General features: G+C 38.4%; 1 protein-coding gene across 5 annotated transcripts in view; it reads left to right on the top strand.

Annotated features, from left to right (window-relative positions):
* The first annotated feature begins 17,419 nt into the window (after window positions 1–17,419).
* Window positions 17,420–21,328, top strand: part of LOC126184979 (protein tramtrack, beta isoform-like) — a 393,339-nt gene continuing 389,430 nt past the window's right edge. The window contains exons 1-2 of one of the 5 annotated variants that reach the window (XM_049927683.1): window positions 17,420–17,711; window positions 18,022–18,578. In XM_049927683.1, the coding sequence (XP_049783640.1) occupies window positions 18,048–18,578 (531 nt within the window). In that variant the 5' untranslated portion in view covers window positions 17,420–17,711; window positions 18,022–18,047. The remainder of the gene's footprint in view (window positions 17,712–18,021; window positions 18,579–21,328) is intronic. The other 4 variants (XM_049927690.1, XM_049927699.1, XM_049927716.1 and 1 more) reach the window with 4 other exon arrangements.

Raw genomic sequence — 21,328 nt, 5'->3', positions numbered from 1 at the left:
TAGGACAACCAGTAAAGGACTAATGGGCTTGCGGATGGCTCAGTCAACTTCCAATCCAACATTCGTTGGATAATCCCTGAAATGCATTTTTCTGGAACGAACCCTGCATTCCTTACTACACCTGGTAGCCATGATTTTGGCATGCATACAATCTGTCATAGCTGCCATTAGCGACAATCTACTACAAAATTAGAGATTAGCTTCTATCTCTCCATTTGTAGTGGAACTGTTAACTAATACGGATAAAACACATCACTTAACACATTTTACATGCAGTAACTCTGTTTCTCATTTATTGTTTGTTACCATTGTTAACAGTTGAAGTCTTCAATAATAGCAAGTAAACATTAGAGATTTTATTAGTTTCTCAGTCCCTTCAGTTCTCTGATTTGAAAAACTCAACAAAGTAACAGCATTTGTGATGTCGTTTCAGTTTCCTTGAAATTCCCTATTTGATGATTCGTGAACAATGTGATCTGTTGCTTTGCCCACTTTCCCTATTGTGCCACAACCACATTTAGGAGTGAGTGCAGTCTTCCCACTTATGAGGGGTGTTTAGTCTCTTGATGTCTGGTTCTGATGAGGCTGAGTCAACTCCAGATTTTTCTTGGGAGCTCTATGGCTGTCAACAGTACAGCTGGCCCAGTTTCATTTGCCAGGTCTTGCCCAAAAACCAGTGCCCAGATAGTTCTCCTGAGTTCTTCTATACTGAAAATAGTAAGCTGGTGGAAATTGTTGAGATTCCAGGTCTTCCAGATTTACGTGTGCTACATGGACAATGAGGAAGTATTTTGTTGCTTGAAGGTTTTTTAGAAATTGATCAATTGCGTATCTTACTACATTCTCAGTCCTCTGCCTTTGATTGTCACATATGTGAAGGTACTGCTCTAAACAAGAAGCGAAAGAACTTGTGTTGTTTTCAGCATATCAGTCACAGTTCTCATAGTGTCATCTAGCTTGACATCAATCTCGCAGACATGACTGCCTCTAGCTCATGCACAGATCCATTATTCGCCGACAGAATGCTGCTTTATGTAAAGTGTCTGCTTGTACTCCACAGCTTGTGGCTGTCAACTTTCTGATAATGTTATTTCGAGTTACAATTTTTTTTGCCCTGTGATTTCAAAATGTTTCCTGAGTGCTAAAGAATAGTACAGTATGGTGCCAAGAAATTTAGGATGTACATTGTGGTTTAACTGTGATCCACAGAAACTGATTTTAATTTTATGTCACTCAAGCTTCTAATTTAAGTGGAATGCACATGCACCTCTGTTTTACTGGGACTGGCGCAGAATCTCCTCCATTTTCAATATCTCCTTAGTGTGTGTAGAGTCTCTGAGAGGGTTTCTTTTGTCTCTGAAAAAACTGTCCTTTATGTTGCCAGAGTTATATCAGCTGTAATGCAAAATTTTTTAGATGCTGTTGCTAGCATGAAACTTGTATGTAAGTTAAATGAAAGGGGAACTAACATTGAATCTTGAGGTATTCGATTTTTCATCTTATACTATTTGCTTGAATATATTATTGCAGTGACTGGGCAATTTTTAAGCATCACCTCTAGTAGCGTAATGATCTTATCACAATATATAGTTCATTTCAGCTTATGCAGTGGTCTGTTTACAAATTCTGTATGATATGCTGCAGTTAAATCAACAAAAGTATTGATACTTTCAAGCCTCTCTGGAACATCATTTCTATAAAGGAAGTTATAGTAATACCTGATAACAACAACTTCATTTTGACCTGAATCCGCCATCACCTGGGAATATTATGCTGTCTACACCAATACACACTGATAGAAAAAATCGCACCACCAAAAAATAATTAATGCAGAGTAATGAAGTTTCGGAAATATATTCGTCTAGGTAACACATTTAAATGCAAGATCACAGGTTAATGTAAGTGCAAGATAAACCACTGCAAATGTGAGTTGATGATACATTAATAACCAGTGAACTAGCTGGAATGTTGAATGCAAACATGAAAACGTGCATGCATTGTGTTGTACAGGTGCTGGATGTCAGTTTGTGTGTTGGAGTTCCATGACTGCCGCACTTGGTCGGTCAATACAGGGATGGTTAACACTGTTTTTGGATGACGCTGGAGTCCTCATCTGCTGATGTCCGATATGTGGTCAGTTGGAGCTGATCTAGTTACTGAGCAGGCCAAGGCAACATGTCAACCCTCTGCAGAGTATGTTGGGTTACCACAGCGATATGCGTGCGTTCGGTATCTTGCTGGAAAACATCCCCTGCAATGCTGTTCGTAAATGGCAGCACAACAAGTCGAATCACCAGACTGACGTACAATTTTGCTGTCAGTGTGTGTGGGGTAACCACGACAGTGTTCTGCTGTCATACAAAGTCACACCCCTGACCATAGCTCCTGATGCAGGCCCATTGTGTCTGGCATGCAGACAGGTTGGTTGCAAGCACTCGACTGGCCTCCTAACAAACACATGGCCATCAAGGGCACTGAGGTGGAACCAGTCTTCATCAGAAAACACAGTAGATATCCACTCTACCCTCCAATGAGCTTTCGCTTTACACCACTGAAGTTGCAAATGGCAATGGTCTCTGGTCAGTGGAATGCACAATTCTGGCTTCGAAGCGTTCTTGAAGTAAACCATTTGTAACAGTTTGTTGTGTCACAGTGGTGCCAACTGCTGCTAAGATTGCTGTTACAGATGCAGTATGCCGTACACTGAACACAGTCATCTTCCACCCCTGGAGTGCCACATGGCCATCTGGAGCCGAGTCTTCTCGTAACCACACATTTTCGTGACCACCGCTGTCAGAAATCATATACAGTGGCTACATTTCTGCTAAGTATTTCTGCAATACTGCAGAAGAAACGTCCAGATTCTCGTAATCCCTGTTACACGACATTGTTCAAACTCAGTGAGGTGTTGATAATGGCGTATTTGTTGCCTTAAAGACATTCTTGTGTAACATCAGCTCACTACGTCCAGTTTCAAAGATAAATAGCGCTCACGGCCGTTAGATTGTGTACTTAAAGCAAACCTGATTTGCATCTTCATATTGGCACTACCAGCGCCACTCTTACGCGACTGTAGCGAAATCTGAGTAGATATCATCTTTCAGATGTAGATACACGCCTACCAACTTTCGTGTATGTTGCACAACTCCTTCGTGATGCTGCGGTTTTTTTTCCAGTCGATGGATATTCTGCTGGTAACATTAGTGCATAATGCGATGAATCAATAATTTCTGTGGTCATTGTTAGATATCCCTAGCCAGAGTAGCTGGTTTTGGCATATTTTAAATTGTTGTGGAATTCTTCCAGTGCTGAGACCATAATAGTAGAATTGCAAGAGTCACTTTCTAGCTTGAAGGCTTGTATATTTAATAGACTCTGAATTAATTCCATTATTTCCTGCCATCTTCCTCCGTTTGAGCCTTTTAATTGCTGTATTAATCTTGTCTTCAGTAAAGGTACAACAAAATTTTTATCCTCCATTAGCTTCTCCTTAGTATCTCCTAGGTCTGATTTAATGCTATTTTTAAAGGGCTTCCTTTCTGTACAGATTTTGAAATGGTGGTCTACCTCAGAGGGAGTAACTTTAGATGCTTACCTTCATATTAATGTTGCTGATCCCAGTTGTTGCAAAAGAGACTAAGCATTCAGTTGCTGGGTGAAGTCTAGATTTCCAGTCATTTCTTGCCGTCCATTGTTTGTTGATAATCTGTGCATATATTCCCTGTCTTTTGGTTCCAACAGGAACCATATGCCTTTCTGTATCCTCAACGGATATATGTTTCTGATGTACCCCTAGGAAGCGACCGTAATTTCTTTTCTATAAAATTCCCAATTTGTCTTTCTAAGATTCATTCTTGGCTTCTGAACTATTGTAGTTAAAGGCAACTGAATTCAGATATTGAGTATAGCTGTGATAAACTAAATAAAACATTTCTTGTGTGTGGGAGTGGTAGACTGGAATTGTCAATTGTAACAATACATACATCCAATTTACTTTGCTTTCACACTTGCTGATCTGAAGGTCTTTGATATCACAAGCCAAATTAAGTGATTATTTTCATATCCAGTTCTCTAGATTTCCTCATTTTATCATTTATTTTGTATCAACAATTACTGTTGTCACTGCCCAAATCTCCAACATACCCTCTTTGATGAGGAGTGACAGTAGATGAGGACTCACCAATCTTCATATGTACACTGATATTACTGGAATTCATTTCAGTGTTGATGGTTTCAGTGTTTAGTTGTTAGAAGCAGTCAGTTATTATATACTGCTCTATGTCTTGATGATGGTACAATAAGGAGCCATGTATATTTGATGTAATAAGAGTTACTAGTTTTTATCATTACACTTTTGTTCTGGCGCTAAGCTAATGTCTTTTCTTTTGGCAAAATCTGCCATCTAACGACATACATATGTATTTTATTCCAGTATATAAAAGGGACCTTCAACCACTACTATTGATCTTTCAGTTTTTCAGCTTGTGGTCTGTGTTTATTAACCAAGCATCTATTACTGAAAATACTGAATGAAACATTCATTAAAATAGTTGAAATAAAACTCATCTCTTTATTTACTTTCATTCAGTAGCTTCAGAGCCATACTGGAGAAGCAAATCATTTACATTAATTTCCTAACTCCAGTCGTTTTTATACAGGACGATTATGATTTAATTTGATATGCCTTGTCTCCATATTCTTAATGATGCAGATTGCCTTTGAACAACAAGCATATATATAAAAACTTGTGTGCAAAACCTAGGGATGAGTGTAACTTTTGCATTATGTATCACTGCCAAATAAAGAAGCTTGATGAAACATGAACTACACAGAGAAAGAATTACTACAATATAGTAGAAGGCAACTGAAAGAAATGCGCAAAGAGCCAAATATAAATGACACTTTTATTCAAAGACAGTAATTATGCGGAAGTCATTGTTATTTATGATGGTCCCCTGGACATTAAAAAAGGTATGACATTGTGCTTAATAGGGTGCTTGATAATCATAGACAGCAGTGACAATTCTGCAACAGGCTTCCATGCTGCCCACAAGGTTGACAAAAAGTTCTGTTCCTCCACCAGTGTGGTTGACAACTGCTGAATGGTCATTGCTGCACGTCTATATGCTGCAATATATCTCCTCAATGCATCCCACATGTGCTCGATGTGATTGAAGCTGGGGAAATGGGCAGCCCAATCTATTCACAAAATATCATTTTGCTCCAGGAGCTTCTCCATCTTCACATTTCGATGCGGTCACACATTGTCATTCTTAAAAATGAAGTCAGGACCAAATGCACTCCTGAAAAGGTAGATATGAGGAAAGAGTTTGATGTCACAATAACGTTGACTGGTGAATGTACCATGTTCAAAGTGTCATTATGTCCATGCAAAAACATGCCTCACCTGGACCACCAAAACGATTCCTGAGTGCATTACTTGTTCACTCTTGTGTTGTAAGGGTTCGTAAAGCGGAATAGAAGAGAGATGTTTCACAATATAGTACTGAAGATGAAAAAGTGCTCATAGCTCCTAAGGTACGAATTTTATAGTCCATGTTTACTAGATACTTTTTCTTGTTTTGCCGGACGGAGTGGCCAAATGGGTTCTAGGCGCTTCAGTCTGAAACCGCGCGACCGCTATGGTCGCAGGTTCGAATCCTGCCTCGGGCATGGATGTTTGTGATGTCCTTAGGTTAGTTAGGTTTAAGTAGTTCTAAGTTCTAGGGGACTGATGACCTCAGATGTTAAGTCCCATAGTGCTCAGAGCCATTTTTTTCTTGTTCTGGTCATTGTTACAGCCTTTAAAAGTTGCTGCCCTACAATCTTAGCAACAATAGTACCAGTACATGTATTCCACTGTTAGAAGTTTCAAAATAGTTTTCGCTTATAACTTTCGACTCAGTCGTTTCCAGATCAAGGTCCCATACCTCAGACTGATACATTTGGCCTTCTCCACTGTCCCTGAAAGTTGGTAAAAGCATCATATAATCACCCTGTACATAGAAAGGGATATGCATTAGATACTGTTAAAGTTAGTTTAATGAGCCCTCTAGTTAAAAGAAGTAATGTTGGATGGTTCGATTGGCTGGGAGACCTGAGGGGCAGGCTTAGCCACCTAACTGGAGAGTTTTTTTTTGTGTCGTTCATACACACTAGCACTTCTCTATTGCTAAGTGTGAAATTTGTGTGCTAAGTGTAATTGATATGTGTAGATGACTGTAGAGAGAGAGAGAGAGAGAGAGAGAGAGAGAGAGAGAGAGAGAGAGAGAGAGAGAGAGAGTGTCTGTCTGTCTGTTTGTCTTTGTGGTGTGTGTGGTGTGGTATCATGTTTGCATTGTAGGATGAGGAGAGAAGGGAGAGAGGGTTGGGGTTGGGTTGTTTGGGGGAGGAGACCAGCCAGTGAGGTCATTGGTCTCATCGGATTAGGGAAGGACAGGGAAGGAAGTTGGCCGTGCCCTTTTCAAAGGAACCATCCTGGCATTTGCCTGGAGCGATTTAGGGAAATCACAGAAAACCTGAATCAGGATGGCCAGATGTAGGTTTGAACCATCGTCCTCCTGAACGTGAGTCCAATGTGCTAGCCACTGCGCCATCTCACTCAGAAGGGAGAGAGTGCAACTTAGTGCTGGCACATAGCATACTCCTCTCGAATAGCACCAATAGGCCTGCTGAACTTAATGTCCCCATCTGATGGATGGATTACCGTAAACTGTGTCATATGGCCTCACTTTATGAGATACTGCTTAAAAAGGTTTGAAATTTAATCCCAAACACTGGTGTAACATCTGATTATCAAGAACTTTTTGCCACCATCAGTTTTCCCCTCTGGTGGTAAGACAAAGGAAAAATTTGCAACAGTGTGTGACATCCCCAAGCAGTTGACCATTTAAGTACTGGCCACACCTGGCATTGTTTAACTTCAGGTGATCTGATGGGAATGGGTGTATATAACAAGACAAGGCTGTTGGTGAGTCCCCTAGTTTACATCCCATTCACTATCCTAGTCTAAATGCAATGAGTGATGTTGGGGAGTTTCCTCAGAATACTGTTCCATAATTTAGGAGAAATAGATGTAAGCATTTTAGGCCCTACTCTCATAACTATATTAAAGCTGGGGAAGGAGTTCAGAGCCCTTACTCCATAGTGCCCTCTGTTTAGCTTACTATTAACACCTTCAATATGCACAACCAATTTTACGCTTTTGTGTAACTATTAACCTGAGAATTTAGTTTCTATGCTGCTTAGACTTGTACATCTCTATTGGACAAAACAAGTTCATATGGATTATTGCATCAATTTGAATAAAAGAGCATGTTGTAAGTCACTGTTATTTATTGTCCAATTTCTAATTTAATTTGTGACACAGTTTAGAGATTGCTGCACTGACACACTGCTCTCATCATTTTATAGAATTGTTGTGTCATCAGCAAATAAGATATACTGATGTGCATCTAATTTAAACATATACCACGGACTTATGTGGGCAAAAAAGAGGTCCCATAAATGTGCCTTCACAAGATATAACTTTAGTGGTTTCATAGCAGTTCTGATAAGTGGGTATAATTGAAAATAACTATTGTCAGTTAGCAAGGCTGGAATACTTCACTTGTTACAGAATATTACACATTTTGCAGTGTTCCAGATTACTAAGGAAACTTTTGTGATCAACAGTGTCCATATAATATAGGCTGACTAGAAGTCACAGAGATCTAAAGTTTTAAAAACGATTTACTATAATGATTTTTTTTAACAACTCCATTTTCTCAGTATCTACACAGGGTGAGTGACTAACTATTTCCACCAGAATAACTCCGAAAGTATGATAGGAGCTGAAACGTTTGTGGGGAAAAAAGTTACATGGGACAATGGGAGCCATAATATGGCATTGTTTTTTTGTTGCTAGGTGGGATCGCTTCAGAGGTATGAAGGTCATTTTTTTAAAATGGGATGCTATAGTTTGGTACTCATTTTCTGATAGTGGCTAGTGAGACAAATGCAGTGATGTGTAACAGTAAGGACTTTGAAGGTCAATGAAGGTCAAAAAGGTGGCATGAACGTCCATTTACAGAAGGTGTTAGAAGTGATGACCAGTGGTATCAATGCAGTGCTGCAATCTTCTGATCATGGATTGATAGTATTCCTTATCTCTTCAGCACTTATCGAAGCACATGTTCTGGCAATTCTCTCTCATATATCATGCTAATAGTAAATATTCGCTGAATACAGCGTATCCATCTAACGTGCCATTGACATGCAAACACCATTCGACAGTTTTGCAATACAATACTAATAGGAACGGTAGGACTAGTATCATCGAATCAAGCGAATGTGAATGATGTATTCCTTTGAAGAACAAGTCGATATTCTTCTCATTTACAGAGAATGCCAACGAAACTCAGTGAGAGCTAGAGACTTATATGCTGAGAGATATCCTCAACATACTCATCCTACACGTCGTACATTTAAATATGTGTTTGATATTGAGAACAACTGGATCTTTAACGCACCAGAGGCATATCCAGCGAAGGAAAGCTACTAACTAGGAAACCAAAGTTGGTACTCTTACCACTGTGGTTCGAGATCCTTGTGTTAGTTTGCATCAGATCGCAAGGGAATCTGGTATGAGCCAGAGTAGTATTGTTCATGTTCTGCATCGCCATAAATATCATTTTTACCGTGTCAGTCTCCTCCAAGAATTAACTGGTAAAGATTGTATGCATCACATTGAATTCTGACAATGGACTCCACTTCAGATTCAAAGGGATGACACATTTATTAATTTGATTTTATTTACTGATGAGGCTACATTCATGAACCATGGTAATATTAATTTGTATAACATGCATCATTGGGCAACTGAGAATACATGCTAGCTGCTCCAAGTTGCACACCAAAGACTGAGGTCACTGAATGTATGGCGTGGGATTCTGGAGGACAGAATTATAGGCCCATATTACATTGAAGGAAGTACGCGACATTCCTACAAGAAACATTAGATCTGTTATTGGAAGAAATACCTTTGGGAACAAGTAACAGAATGTGGTATCAACACGATGGGCGTCTGGCACATTTTTCGATGATGGCTAGAAATGAGTTGCAGAGACATTTCTCAAATCATTGGACTGGATGCAGAGGAGATGTGTCATAGCTGGCTCATTCGGCAGACTTGGCGCTTCTGGATGTTTTCTTGTGGGGATTCGTAAAAGACATTGTTTATAAAGTTGTTCCAACTGCAGCTGAAGATATGCGAGAGAGAATTGTAAGAGCATGTGCTTCGATAAGTACCGATCTAACGAATAGCACTCAATCTATGATAAGAAGATTGCAGCACTGCTTTGATACCAATGGTCATCACTTGTAACACCCTCTGTGAATGGACGTTCATGCCACCTTTTTGACCTTCATTGACCTTCAAAGACCTTACTGTTACACATCACTGGATTTGTCTCGATAGCCACTATCAGAAAATGAGTACCAAACTATAGCATCCCATTTTAAACATATGAAGTTGACCTTCATATCTCTCAAGCGATCCCACCTAGCAACAAAAAACTAACATCATATTATGGCCCCCATTGTCCCATGCAACTATTGTCCCACAAACTTTTCGGCTCCTATCATACTTTTGGTGTTATTCTTGGTGGAAATAGTTAGTGACTCACCCTGTATATTAGTACGAAATTATTATGATCAAATTATCAGCGCTGGTGGCTTAACATCAATGGAAAGTTCCTAAGCCAGTATTTTTTGTCAATACGTATTTGAGTTTGTAAATATTTATGAGATTCTTTAGAATTATTTCTCTGAACTTAGATCATAATTTAGATCATAATTTTTAATATCAAATTACTTAAACAAATGAGACACATTATTTTATGTTGTTGCAGAGCCAGTGATATGAACATACACTGAAGCGCTAAAGAAACTGATATAGGCATGCATATTCAGATACAGAGATATGTAAAAACACAGAATACAACGCTGTGGTCGACAACGCCCCTATAAGATAACAAGTGTCTGGCACAATTGTCCGATCGTTTACTGCTGCTACAATGGCAGGTTATCAAGTTTTAAGTGAATTTGAACATCGTGTTATAGTCGGAGCACGAGCGATGGGACACAGCATCTCTGAGGTAGTGATGAAGCGGGGATTTTCCTGTACGATGATTTCATGAGTTTATTGTGAACATCAGGGATCTGGTAAAACATCGAATCTCCCATATCGTTGCGGCCAGACAAAGATCCTGCAAGAACGGGACTAACGATGACTGAACAGAATCGTTCAATGTGACAGCAGTGCAACTCTTGCGCAAATTGCTGCAGTTTTCAGTACTGGAGCATCAACAAATGTCAGCATACGAGCCATTCAGTGAAACATTATCAATATGAGCTTTTGGAGTCGAAGGCCCTCTCGTTTATCCGTGATGACTGAATGACACAAAGCTCTACACCTCGCCTGGACCTGTCAACACAGACATTGGACTGTTGATGACTGGAAACATATTGCCTGGTTGGACGAGTATCATTTCAAAATGCATTGAGGGGATGGATGTGTACGGGTATGGAGACAGCTTCGTGAATACATGGATCCTGGCTGTCAGGAGACTGTTCAAGCTTGTAGAAGCTCTGTGATGGTTTGGGGTGTGTGCAGTTGAAGTAATGTGGGACCCTTGATATGTCTAGAATCGACTCCAGCAGGTGACACATATGTAAGATCCTGTCTGATCACCTGTATCCATTCATGTCCAGTGTGCATTCCGACGGACTTGGGCAGTTCCAGCAGGACAATGCGACACCCCACTCATCCATAATTGCTACAGAGTTGCTCCAGGAACACTCTTCTGAGTTTAAACACTTCTGCTGGTCATCAACCTCCCCAGACATAAGCATTATTGAACATATCTGGGATGTCTTGCAATGTGCTATTTAGAAGAGATCTCCATCCCCTCGTTCTCTTACGGATTTATGGAGAGCCCTGCAGGATTCATGGCGTCAGTTCCCTCCTGCACTACTTCAGACAATAGTCGAGTCCATGCCAAGTCCTGTTGAGGCACATCTGCATGCTCGCAGACCCCTACACGATATTAGGCAGGTGTACCAGTTTCTTTAGCTCTTCAGAGCAAAATTCTGATGGGAAAATTTATTGACTGTATACACTCTGATTCAGAGGGACAGTTATATATGATAGGCAGTTTCAATTGGAGAAAACAGCAATCTCGCAAAATTACTTTAAATCCAGTTTTAGGGTAATGTGGTATTGATAACCATAAAACTATTCAAAATGGCCTGAAATCTTAGTAAGATTGTGTGTTCAGTTCTGTCTCAAATAAGTGATTAAAGTTAGAATGGGTTTGGATATTACAGTGTTCAGCTTGTTACTTCTCTACTCCATCTGACAGTTATAAATGGAAAAAAATAAGGGGGTATTTCAAGTCAGCTAATAAACAAAATCCTAATGACAAATTTAAACGATCATTGCAACTGCTAAAATATTTTCAATATTTCATGTAAAAACAATTTCATCTAGAGGATCATTTTTTGACTGACTTTATCACCGAGTAGTATAGGCTACCCAGATAATCTTCATACTGCTATGTTACATAAAATTTCTTGATTCATGGTTGTCTACTACAAATACCAAAAAGTCTTAAAATCTTGAAACAGTGCTGTTGGACTTTGATTTTATTGTTGTAGTGACGAAAATGCAGTATATTAAACTGTATTACAGAATTGTTACAGTAACTTATAATCATCTAAGGAAGATTTGAAACGTAGTAATCACATGAGATAACATAGCTACATTTTTAACAGAACTCCTCCACTGATGTACAATTGGCTGAAAAACTAAGTTACAAATTGTTGTCACTCCAGATGATATTGCATGGAAAGGAAATTGTGACTTATTCAAGTCTTTGAGCGACAAACTTTTCCAATCACATTAAATCTTCTTAGAATATGTTAAATGTGACTCTATGATCATAAGGTTTTTCTGTATCCACTTTGCCTGAAGCAAGAAGTTAGTTACTACAGTGAAGAGGTGTTACTTTAAAAAAAGTAGAGAATGATGAACAAGTATAAAATTTTTTTTCGCTTCAAGATTTTTCATAAGCTGTTCACAAAATCTTCTTGAATAAATATTTTTTCTCTCAAGCTTCCAGCCATTTCAAACAGCTTAAAATCCATGAGCTCTCAGCCAAGTACTTCTCAGCCATTGTCAAGGGGCGACAATCTTTTGGTTGCTGCTGCCATCTGTATATAGCCACACTGCCTTCTGCAATGTCACCGGTACTCGCTCCAGCGCCTTATAAGATAACATTTTCGTTGTGTGCCCGCCAGGTCGAGTTCAAACTTCTGATGACCAGGTCTCACATCAGCTTGTGGGTGCCATGTAGGCTCTTAAGAAGGGAATTAATTTTGCATGATGACCCACCTCATCAATCAAATTAAATGTGTGTATCTTGGAGAAGGACATATTATGGTCACCTCTGATGTGGTTTCATTAGTCCAATCAAAGAGTCTGGAGATCTGATCTCTCAGTTATTTGACGGTTCTGTTGTGGATTTATTTGAGCACATCTGATGTCATCATATTTTTTGTATAATGGAGAATATTTTAACCAGATGGACAGCAACATGATGGGCAGCCTATTAGCTTCAGTTGCAGCCAACCTGTTTATGCAGTACTTTAAGGACATTGCCATGGACATGGCTCCTGCGAAGCCTAGCTGCTCCTCATGGACGTGAAAAACTGGGGAATTTTTGGACCACATCAACAGTATCCATGATACGATAGAAGTACAGACACATGGTGCCTTGCCATTCCTTGATGTCCACGAACTCTGTAAAGAAAATGAGTAACTCAGCCACAGTAGTTACAAACCAGGGACCCACCCACATCGACGTATATCTACACACTAACATCTATCACCATCCATCACACAAACGTTCTGTCCTGAGGACCTTAGTCATCGAGCAAAAGCCATCTCAGACACTGAAAACTTGTCGAAGGAACTGAGCCACTTATGTAAAGTATTCAAGAGGAAAGGCTGCAACAAACATTAGATTTTGCAAGCCATCTTTCCGAAAACTAATAAGCAGAAGGACCCTCAGAAGGACTGAAGAAACTTGCGTTTTTGTTGTTTTGTGTCTCAGTAGTGGGAAAGATGATCTGGCTGTTAAAGAGGCATAAAACTCATTCAGTCTTCAAGGTTCCAGCAAAAATTCGGCAACTCATGAGGCCTGTGAAACACAATGTAGGCCTCAGGACGCCAAGAGTATGTAAAGTATCATGTGGATGAGGACAGTTTTACGTTGGATAGACTGTGCGTATTATTGAACAATGCTGTGTAGAATACAAGAGAGGTTTTTTCCTCTGGTACCCTGAGAAATCAGTGGTAGCAGAGCATGCTCTGGAAAAGACACCATACTAAATTCAGGGAGACATCTGTTATTACACTGACTAACAGTTTCTATGATAGTATAATAAAAGAAGCAATCAAGATAAAAATGGCTCTGAGCACTATGAGACTTAACTTCGGAGGTCATCAGTCCCCTAGAGCTTAGAACTACTTAAACCTAACTGGCCTAAAGACATCACACACATCCATGCCCGAGGCAGGATTCGAACCTGCGACCATAGCGGCTGCGCGGTTCCAGACTGTAACGCCTAGAACCTCTCGGCCACTCTGGCCGGCAATCAACATAAAAATTTGTGTCAACACTGTCAATAAAGACGGCCGCCTACCGCTAGGCACAGCTTGGAACTTGGCCATCGGAAGGATGATGTAGGCGCAGTGAGTGCACAACGAAAATATGACCTTATATGGCGCTGGAGCGAGCTCTGCTACATAAGGACAGTAGTAGCATCCAAAGGACAGTCACCACTTGACAATAGCTGAGGGGTACTCAGCTGAAAGCTCATGGATTTTAAACCAGTCAACACTGATGAAAACTCAAGAGAATTTTATCAGAATTCTTAAATAATGAAACATCTAATTTAGACTGAGCAACTGAAGCGGAAATTAGGTGTTAATGAAAATTTGGCAACTGTACCTGCATAAAGTTAGAACAAATTAAATGCCAACTACTGCCACAGATGGCGAAGAGATTGAAGAACTGTATGATGAGATAAAATGAATTTTTCAGATAGTTAAGGAAGACGAAAATTTAATTTTGATGGGGAACTGGAATTCGATAGTAGGAAAAAGGAAGAGAAAGAAAAATTGTAAGTGAGTATAGACCTGAGGGAATGAAGTCGCTTGGTAGAATTTAGCATGGAGTATAATTTAATCATCGCCAACACTTGGTTTAAGAATCATGAAAAAAGTAGCATACATGGAAATGACCTGGAGAAATTGGAAGGTTTCAGATTGATTATATAATGGAAAGATAGAGATTTTGGAACCAGATATTAAACTGTAAGACATTTCGAGGGGCAGATGCGAAGTCTGTCCACAATTTGTTACAAAATTTAAATGTTGTAAATTAAGAATGAAGACTTTGCAAAAAAAGAAAAAAGGAAATTAAGGAAATGGTACCTGGATAAATTGAAAAAAAATAAAAAAAAAACAAATTCTGTTGAGAGTGTCAAAGGGAGTATTGGGCAACAATTGATTGAAGCACGGGAAAGGAATACAGCCGAAAATAAACTGGTCACTTTGAGCAAAGACAGCAGTACATCAAATGTGGAAAAAGGACATGGCCTATCATAAATCCTTGGATAGTGCAGGATATATTGAATTTAAATGACAAAAAGAGAAGATACAAAAATGTAACAAATAAGCAGGTGAAAGGGAATATGAATGTCTAAAGAATGAGACTGGCAGAAAGTGCGAAAAGGCTAAGCAGTAGTGGCTAGAGAACGAATGTAAATCTATAGACACATGTGTAACTAGAGGAAAGATAGACACCACCTACAGGGAAACTGAAGAGCCCTTTGACGAAAAGAGAAGCAGCTGTATGAATATCAAGAACTTAGATGGAAAACAAGTACTAAACGAAGAAGGGAAAGCTGAAGATGGAAGGAATATAGAGTGTGGCTATATGAGAGAAATAAATTCGAAAAAAGCAAAGAGGAAGTAGATGAAGATGAAATAGGATATATGATACTGTGATAAAAATTTGACAGGTTACTGAAAGACCGAAGTTGAAACAAGGCTTCTCGAATGGATGGCATTCTGTCAGGATTACTGATATCTCTGGGACAGCCAGCCATGGCAAAACCATTCCAACTCGTGTGCGGGATGTATGAGATTGGCAAAATAACCTCAGACTTCAGGGAGAATATAATAATCCCAATTCCAGAGAAATCAGGTGCTGATAGATGTGAATATTACGGAACTATCAGTTTAACAAGTCATGGTTACAAAATATTAACATGAATTATTTACAGAAGAATGGAAGCCAACCTTGGGGAAGATCAGTTTGGATTTCAGAGAAATCTAGGAACACACAAGGCAATACTGATGCTACAACTTCTCTTAGAAGATAAGTTAAGGAAAGGCAAACCTATGTTTATAGCTTCTGTAGGTTTGGGGAAAGCTTTTGACTGTGGTGACTGGAAAATCCCTTTAAAATTATGGTCGTAGCAGGAGTAAACTACAGGGAGTGAGAGTTAAAGTACAACTTTTAAACAAATCAGACTGCAATTATAAGAGTTGGAGGGCATGAGAGGAAAGCAGTGGTTAAGATGGAAGTGAGCCAAGAATTGTAGCTTATCCTCAATGTTGTTTACCCTGTACATTGAGCAGCCTGTGAAGGAAAGCAAGGATAAATTTGGAAAGGACATTAAAATTCAGGGAGATGAAATAAAAACTTTGTGGTTTACCGATGTCATTGTTATTCTGCCAGAGACAACAAAGGAGTTGGAAATAGCATTGAAAAGAATTGATTGTTTCTTGAAAGGAGGATATCTGATGAACATTAGCAAAAGCAAAACTAAGATAATGAAATATAGTCGAATTAAACCAGGTGATGCTACAGAAATTATATTAGGAAATGAAAAAGTAAAAGTAGTAGATGCGTTTTACTATTTGGGCAGTAAAATAACTAACGATGGCTCAAGCAGAGAGGATATAAAATGAAGAATGGCAATGGTAAGAAAAACATTTCAGAAGAAGAGAAATTTGTTAACATTGAATATAAATTTAAATATTATGAATTCTTATCTGAAGACATTAGTGTGGAGTGTAGTCATGTACAGAAGTGAACCACGAATTATAAGCAGTTCAGATAAAAAGCAAATAGAGGGTTTTGTAATGTGTCACTGCAGAAGAATGCTGAAGATTAGATGGATAAACCGTGTAATTAATAAGGACGTACTGAACCGAATTGGAGAGAAATTTTTTTTTACATAACTTGATTGTATGTGTTCTGAGACATCAATGAATCGTCAATTAAATGCTGGAGCGAAATGCAGGAGGTAAACATTGTAATGAGAGATAAAGAGACGAGTACAGCAAACAGGTTCAAATAGATATGAGTTCCAGTAGTTATTCAGGAATGAAAAGGCTTACGCTGGAGAAAGTAGCGTGAAGAGCTGCATTAAGCCTGTCTTCAGATTGAAGACCACAACAGCAACATACGCACTCGGCAGATAAAAGTTGCAGAAAGAGAAAATCTTCCTGTCAGTTATTATCCACATACTTCGAAGTGTGCAACGATAGAGTGATGAGGAGGCGATAAAATTTTATCTTTCGCTTGTATTATATCTGTGATCTATATGAAATGAAATGAAACCAGCACCAACATAGTCCCAAATATGAAAAAGATATACTGGTATTCATTAATGTAAATTACTTTACTGTTTATTTAGAACATATCAAAATAATTGGAGACATTGAAAGATTAATAACTGAAGAAAACACTACAAAATAAATTATGAGAATGTAAGATTATATTTGAAATGAATGTTAAAATGAAATTGAAACCAAATTTGCACTGCAAAATGGACAAAATCCGCAATTTTCTCAGTGTCAACAATACTGCACATTTTTCGTATTATTATATCATCACAATGCGAAAATATTGTCAAGAAATGCCTCTTAGTATCTATAAGCTAAATGGTTCCACACTGGTGTACAATAAACAGTTTCAGACGTGTGCCATAACGAACAAGTACTTAATTTTATGTGTACCGTACGACGTCACGTTAATGTCAGCAAAATGGTTGAGGATATTTTCTTTACCGAATTACTAGAAAATAAAAGAAATTAATCGAAGTGTGATGCTAGAAAAGTGACCTACTTTAAAGGCTATTACGCTCTACTCCTGAGGTTGGAGCAAGTCGTTTTTCTGCTTCCTTTAAGTGCCGTATAAACTTCATTTTAAAGATAATTATATTTTTTTATATATACACAACCCAGTTGTGAGATAAAATAATTGCTCAGACTTTTTGTTGTGTTTTTATGGTTTTGTCAATTTGGATTTTTACAAACATGTTGAAACGAAAATTGAATGACAGTGTTGTGGATCATATCAACGGTAACTGTGTTGCTACAGAAAGTGACTTGAATTTTGTTTTCTTCAGCGTCTTATACGGAGGAAAGAAATGAAGTAAGCTTTCTCGTTTACTGTTTCTGTAATGACTTAATTGCCCATATAATCGAAAATGAATTATTTGACTTCTCGACGTGCGGCAGTGTGCCCAGAATATAGGGGGCAGTGACCTTCAGGAAGAGTGGTGATGTTATTGCAAAAAGTTTGCAGGAGGTAAGTAATTGTTTGTAAATACGAAGGAAGCTAAGAAAACACTTGTCAAGTACTCATAAGCTAATAGTACTTAGAAAAAGACTTAGATTTTCGATTGACTTTGACTAGTCGTCGTACAATGTGATGTTTTGATTATTAAGATTTCTTGGAACTCTTTAATGGCGGTTTCACATTATGCTAGGAGCTATTAACCCCATAAGCGTAGCATTTTCATGATTGATAGTAACTTTCTAAATTCCAATTCCGTTCACTATGTAGGCACTTGGAACAAAAGTATAATGATACACTGACAGTCAATGCTTATTTCCAGATTCCAACCAGCTTTTGTTAGAAATCATGGATCAACAATTCTGCCTGCGATGGAACAATCATCCAACTAATCTTACAGACGTATTGAGCAATTTGCTACATAGACAGGCTCTTGTTGATGTTACCCTGGCCTGTGAGGGTGAAACGTTTAAAGCGCATCAGACAATCCTATCAGCCTGCAGCCCTTACTTTGAAAGAATTTTCCTACAGAATACTCATCCTCATCCAATAATATTTCTGAGGGATGTCCATTACACAGAAATGAGGGCCTTATTGCAGTTCATGTATAAGGGAGAAGTGAACGTTAGTCAGAGTTTGTTACCGATGTTTTTAAAAACTGCCGAAGCTTTGGAAATTAGCGGTTTGACGCAAGGTGCAGTAAAGAAACCCGAAGACAGGACAAGTCCCACTCCCGCCGTCTCTCCAGCAAGAACAACGATCGAAGAACGAAGTAGTGCCGCTAGTCCACCACCAGAGAAAAGGAAAAGAAAGACTTCTGGAAGTTGTGAAGTTCCCATGACTGGGAACAATAATGAACGGTTCCTGGGAGATACACAGGTGAGTAACTTAATTTATTTAATAATAGTTACTCTTGGATTTATAGTTACAAATATGTTTTGTTTACAATATTAGTTATAGGTGTGTCATGTTAGAGCTTTGTTTAATGATAGTAGTTTGTTATTTTATCTGGTTTTGCTAGAACTCTATTCTTCTTTCCCCTCTTGTTCCTTTTATGGAGATGACACATTTCTTTTGGAGGTAAATTTACCATTTGAGGGGAAGTAATCTGTTTAACATCCGAGCTTTTGGTGGCATATTGTCAAATGTAAAAATAATGTTAAAATTGCTTTTAATAACTCGTGCATAACTGTTAACATGGCAGGTGGGCCTACAGTGGGAAGTGTGAGTGAGACTTGAGGAATGTACATGGCATCAGCAGTAGACACTTCTGTGCATGTTGTTACTTTTCAATTGGATAAGATAATAATAAACAAAGAATACCCACTGCCACTTTGACAAATACGTTAATGAGTCCTAAAAGTTGCCTACATGATAGAAGTCAGTTACTGGAACTTAAGTACTTAGAAATATAGCAGATTGCATGAAATCTTTGATATCACTTCACCATCTCATAACCACATTGTCACCTTTCAGCGTAACATGAGCCTTGGGATACATTGCAGATCAATGTCGCCACAGCTAAGATTTCATTTTCACAGTCTTTGGTTTTCCCAGCTACAACTAAATTGTCAGCTTTCAAACTATAGCCTACTTCTGGCTACAGTACAGATCAATCTATTCCAAAAAATAAGTGTCGTCAGTGACGCATTCTCTTCCTCCTTGCACGTGTACAGCATCACACAATCATTGGAAGAAACTGACATCTGGTATTGATAGGTTGACATGAAGCTCTATCCTGTTTGCAAAGGATACGTCTCATTGTTGAATAGCACGATATCAGAAAAGTGTTTCACACATACTTTTACAGTTAAACAGTTTAATTTAATTGAACCTCCAATATTGGACATAGGATTTTATCATGAAATAATCATGTGGACTGTGACATCATAAGTGCAAAGAGAGAGAGAGAGAGAGAACAGGACACTGACATAACATTTATTTTCCTTCTGTGTCATAATTTGAACTGTAAGTTCTAATCTGTATTGAAGTCTGTGGTCTTTGTTAGGTGGGAAGGTATTAATTTGGATGGGAGTTGATGAAGACAGTGAATGTAATGCCATGAGAACATTGCAGTTCTTGTTATGACATATTTTACACGTACATTCTCCCCCCCTTCCAACCCCCCCCCCCCCAAAAAAAAAAAAATTTGGTTTATGTCTGCCACATTGCTGGCATCGTGGGCCAAAGTAGACGTAGTTGTATGGGGGAATTCAGTAAAACCATTTATTGAATAACCTGGTGGTATGGGTTAATTACATATTTCTACTCATTACATAACCGACATGGCCATTTAAAATTGAAGTGAAATAAAATTTCCTTTAAGAATAAACTTCTCATACAATGTCAGATGGAACATTGGTATTAACCAGTAAAAGAATTCTTGGATTATGAAACACAGAAATTGTAAATTGAAATTTTTACTACATAAACTGATAATGTATTTTTGTAGTTTATAATTGGGCCAGCCCAATGCAACTGGTCTGGTTTTGGACATGTTCTCCACTTGATCACCTCAAATTTCATTCAGATTTTGTGTGCTGGATTGTTAAAAGATTAAATGTAGTTATACAAATATTTGGCCCAGGCTATGTGATACATTATAAATAATAGTCTCTTATAACAAACAAGAAAAAAGTCCTGGCAACATTTCAAAAATTGCAGTGAATGATTGTGGCAAAACTGTGTAAATTGGCAAGTGATTTTAACAGTTGTCATTGTTCATATTCTGTAAGGCTTATGTCATTTGAGTCTCTGTTTTTGCTCCAAGCAGCACTAATTAATGGACAAATTTTGTGATGGTAAAATTTCTCACAAGTTTTAAATATCTTGATCTTTTCATGTAGTTTGCTTAATAGGCTGTGCTTTAGTAACTTTGCCAGCCAGTAAATTGTTTATAAAACATAAAAATTTTATCACTTTTGGGTTTATAGTTTTTGAGATATAGGGGGCTCGAGTTAACAAAAGTGAAGTTAAGAAGAGGTAGGTGGAAGAGTATGGGAGGGCTGTGACTCACACCTGGACAGCTCAATCAGTAGAGCAATAGCGCACAAAAGCTAAAGGTTTTGGGTTCAAGTCTTTGTCCGGCACACAGTTCTAATCTCCCAGGACACTTCAGTTCGATAAGTAGATTAGAATAGTAATTAAGAGTTCTTGAATCAAATCAGAGAGAAAAGAAAATTATGATACAACTTGACTAACAGAATGAATTTGTGGTTATGAAAACTGCAGAGATGAGACGGCCTGGACAGGATAGACGATCATGGACAGCTGCATCAAACTAGTCTTTAGACGAAAAACAACAACACTATTGAACCTTTACAGAAGAACAACTTGTTTTATTTACATTCAAAGACAAAATAAGTGATATACATGTACAGACAAACAAATGATTACGATTTCAGAAAATTGGATGATTTATCCAAGAGAAATACCTTCACATATTGAGCAAGTCAGTAATGCAGTGATCAATCTCTGACCCTTATGCAAGCAGTTATACAGCTTGACAATGATTGATAGAGTTGTTCGATGCCTTGCTGAAGGATATCATGCCTAATTCTGTCCAGTTGTCATGTTAGATCTCAAAATCCTAAACTTGTTGGAGGGCCCTGCCCATATTTCTCCAAACA

Source organism: Schistocerca cancellata, chromosome 1 (genome assembly GCF_023864275.1).
Source record: "Schistocerca cancellata isolate TAMUIC-IGC-003103 chromosome 1, iqSchCanc2.1, whole genome shotgun sequence".
Taxonomy (NCBI): domain Eukaryota; kingdom Metazoa; phylum Arthropoda; class Insecta; order Orthoptera; family Acrididae; genus Schistocerca; species Schistocerca cancellata.
Note: the sequence above shows the minus strand (reverse complement) of the source record. Positions and strands in the feature narration are given on the sequence as shown.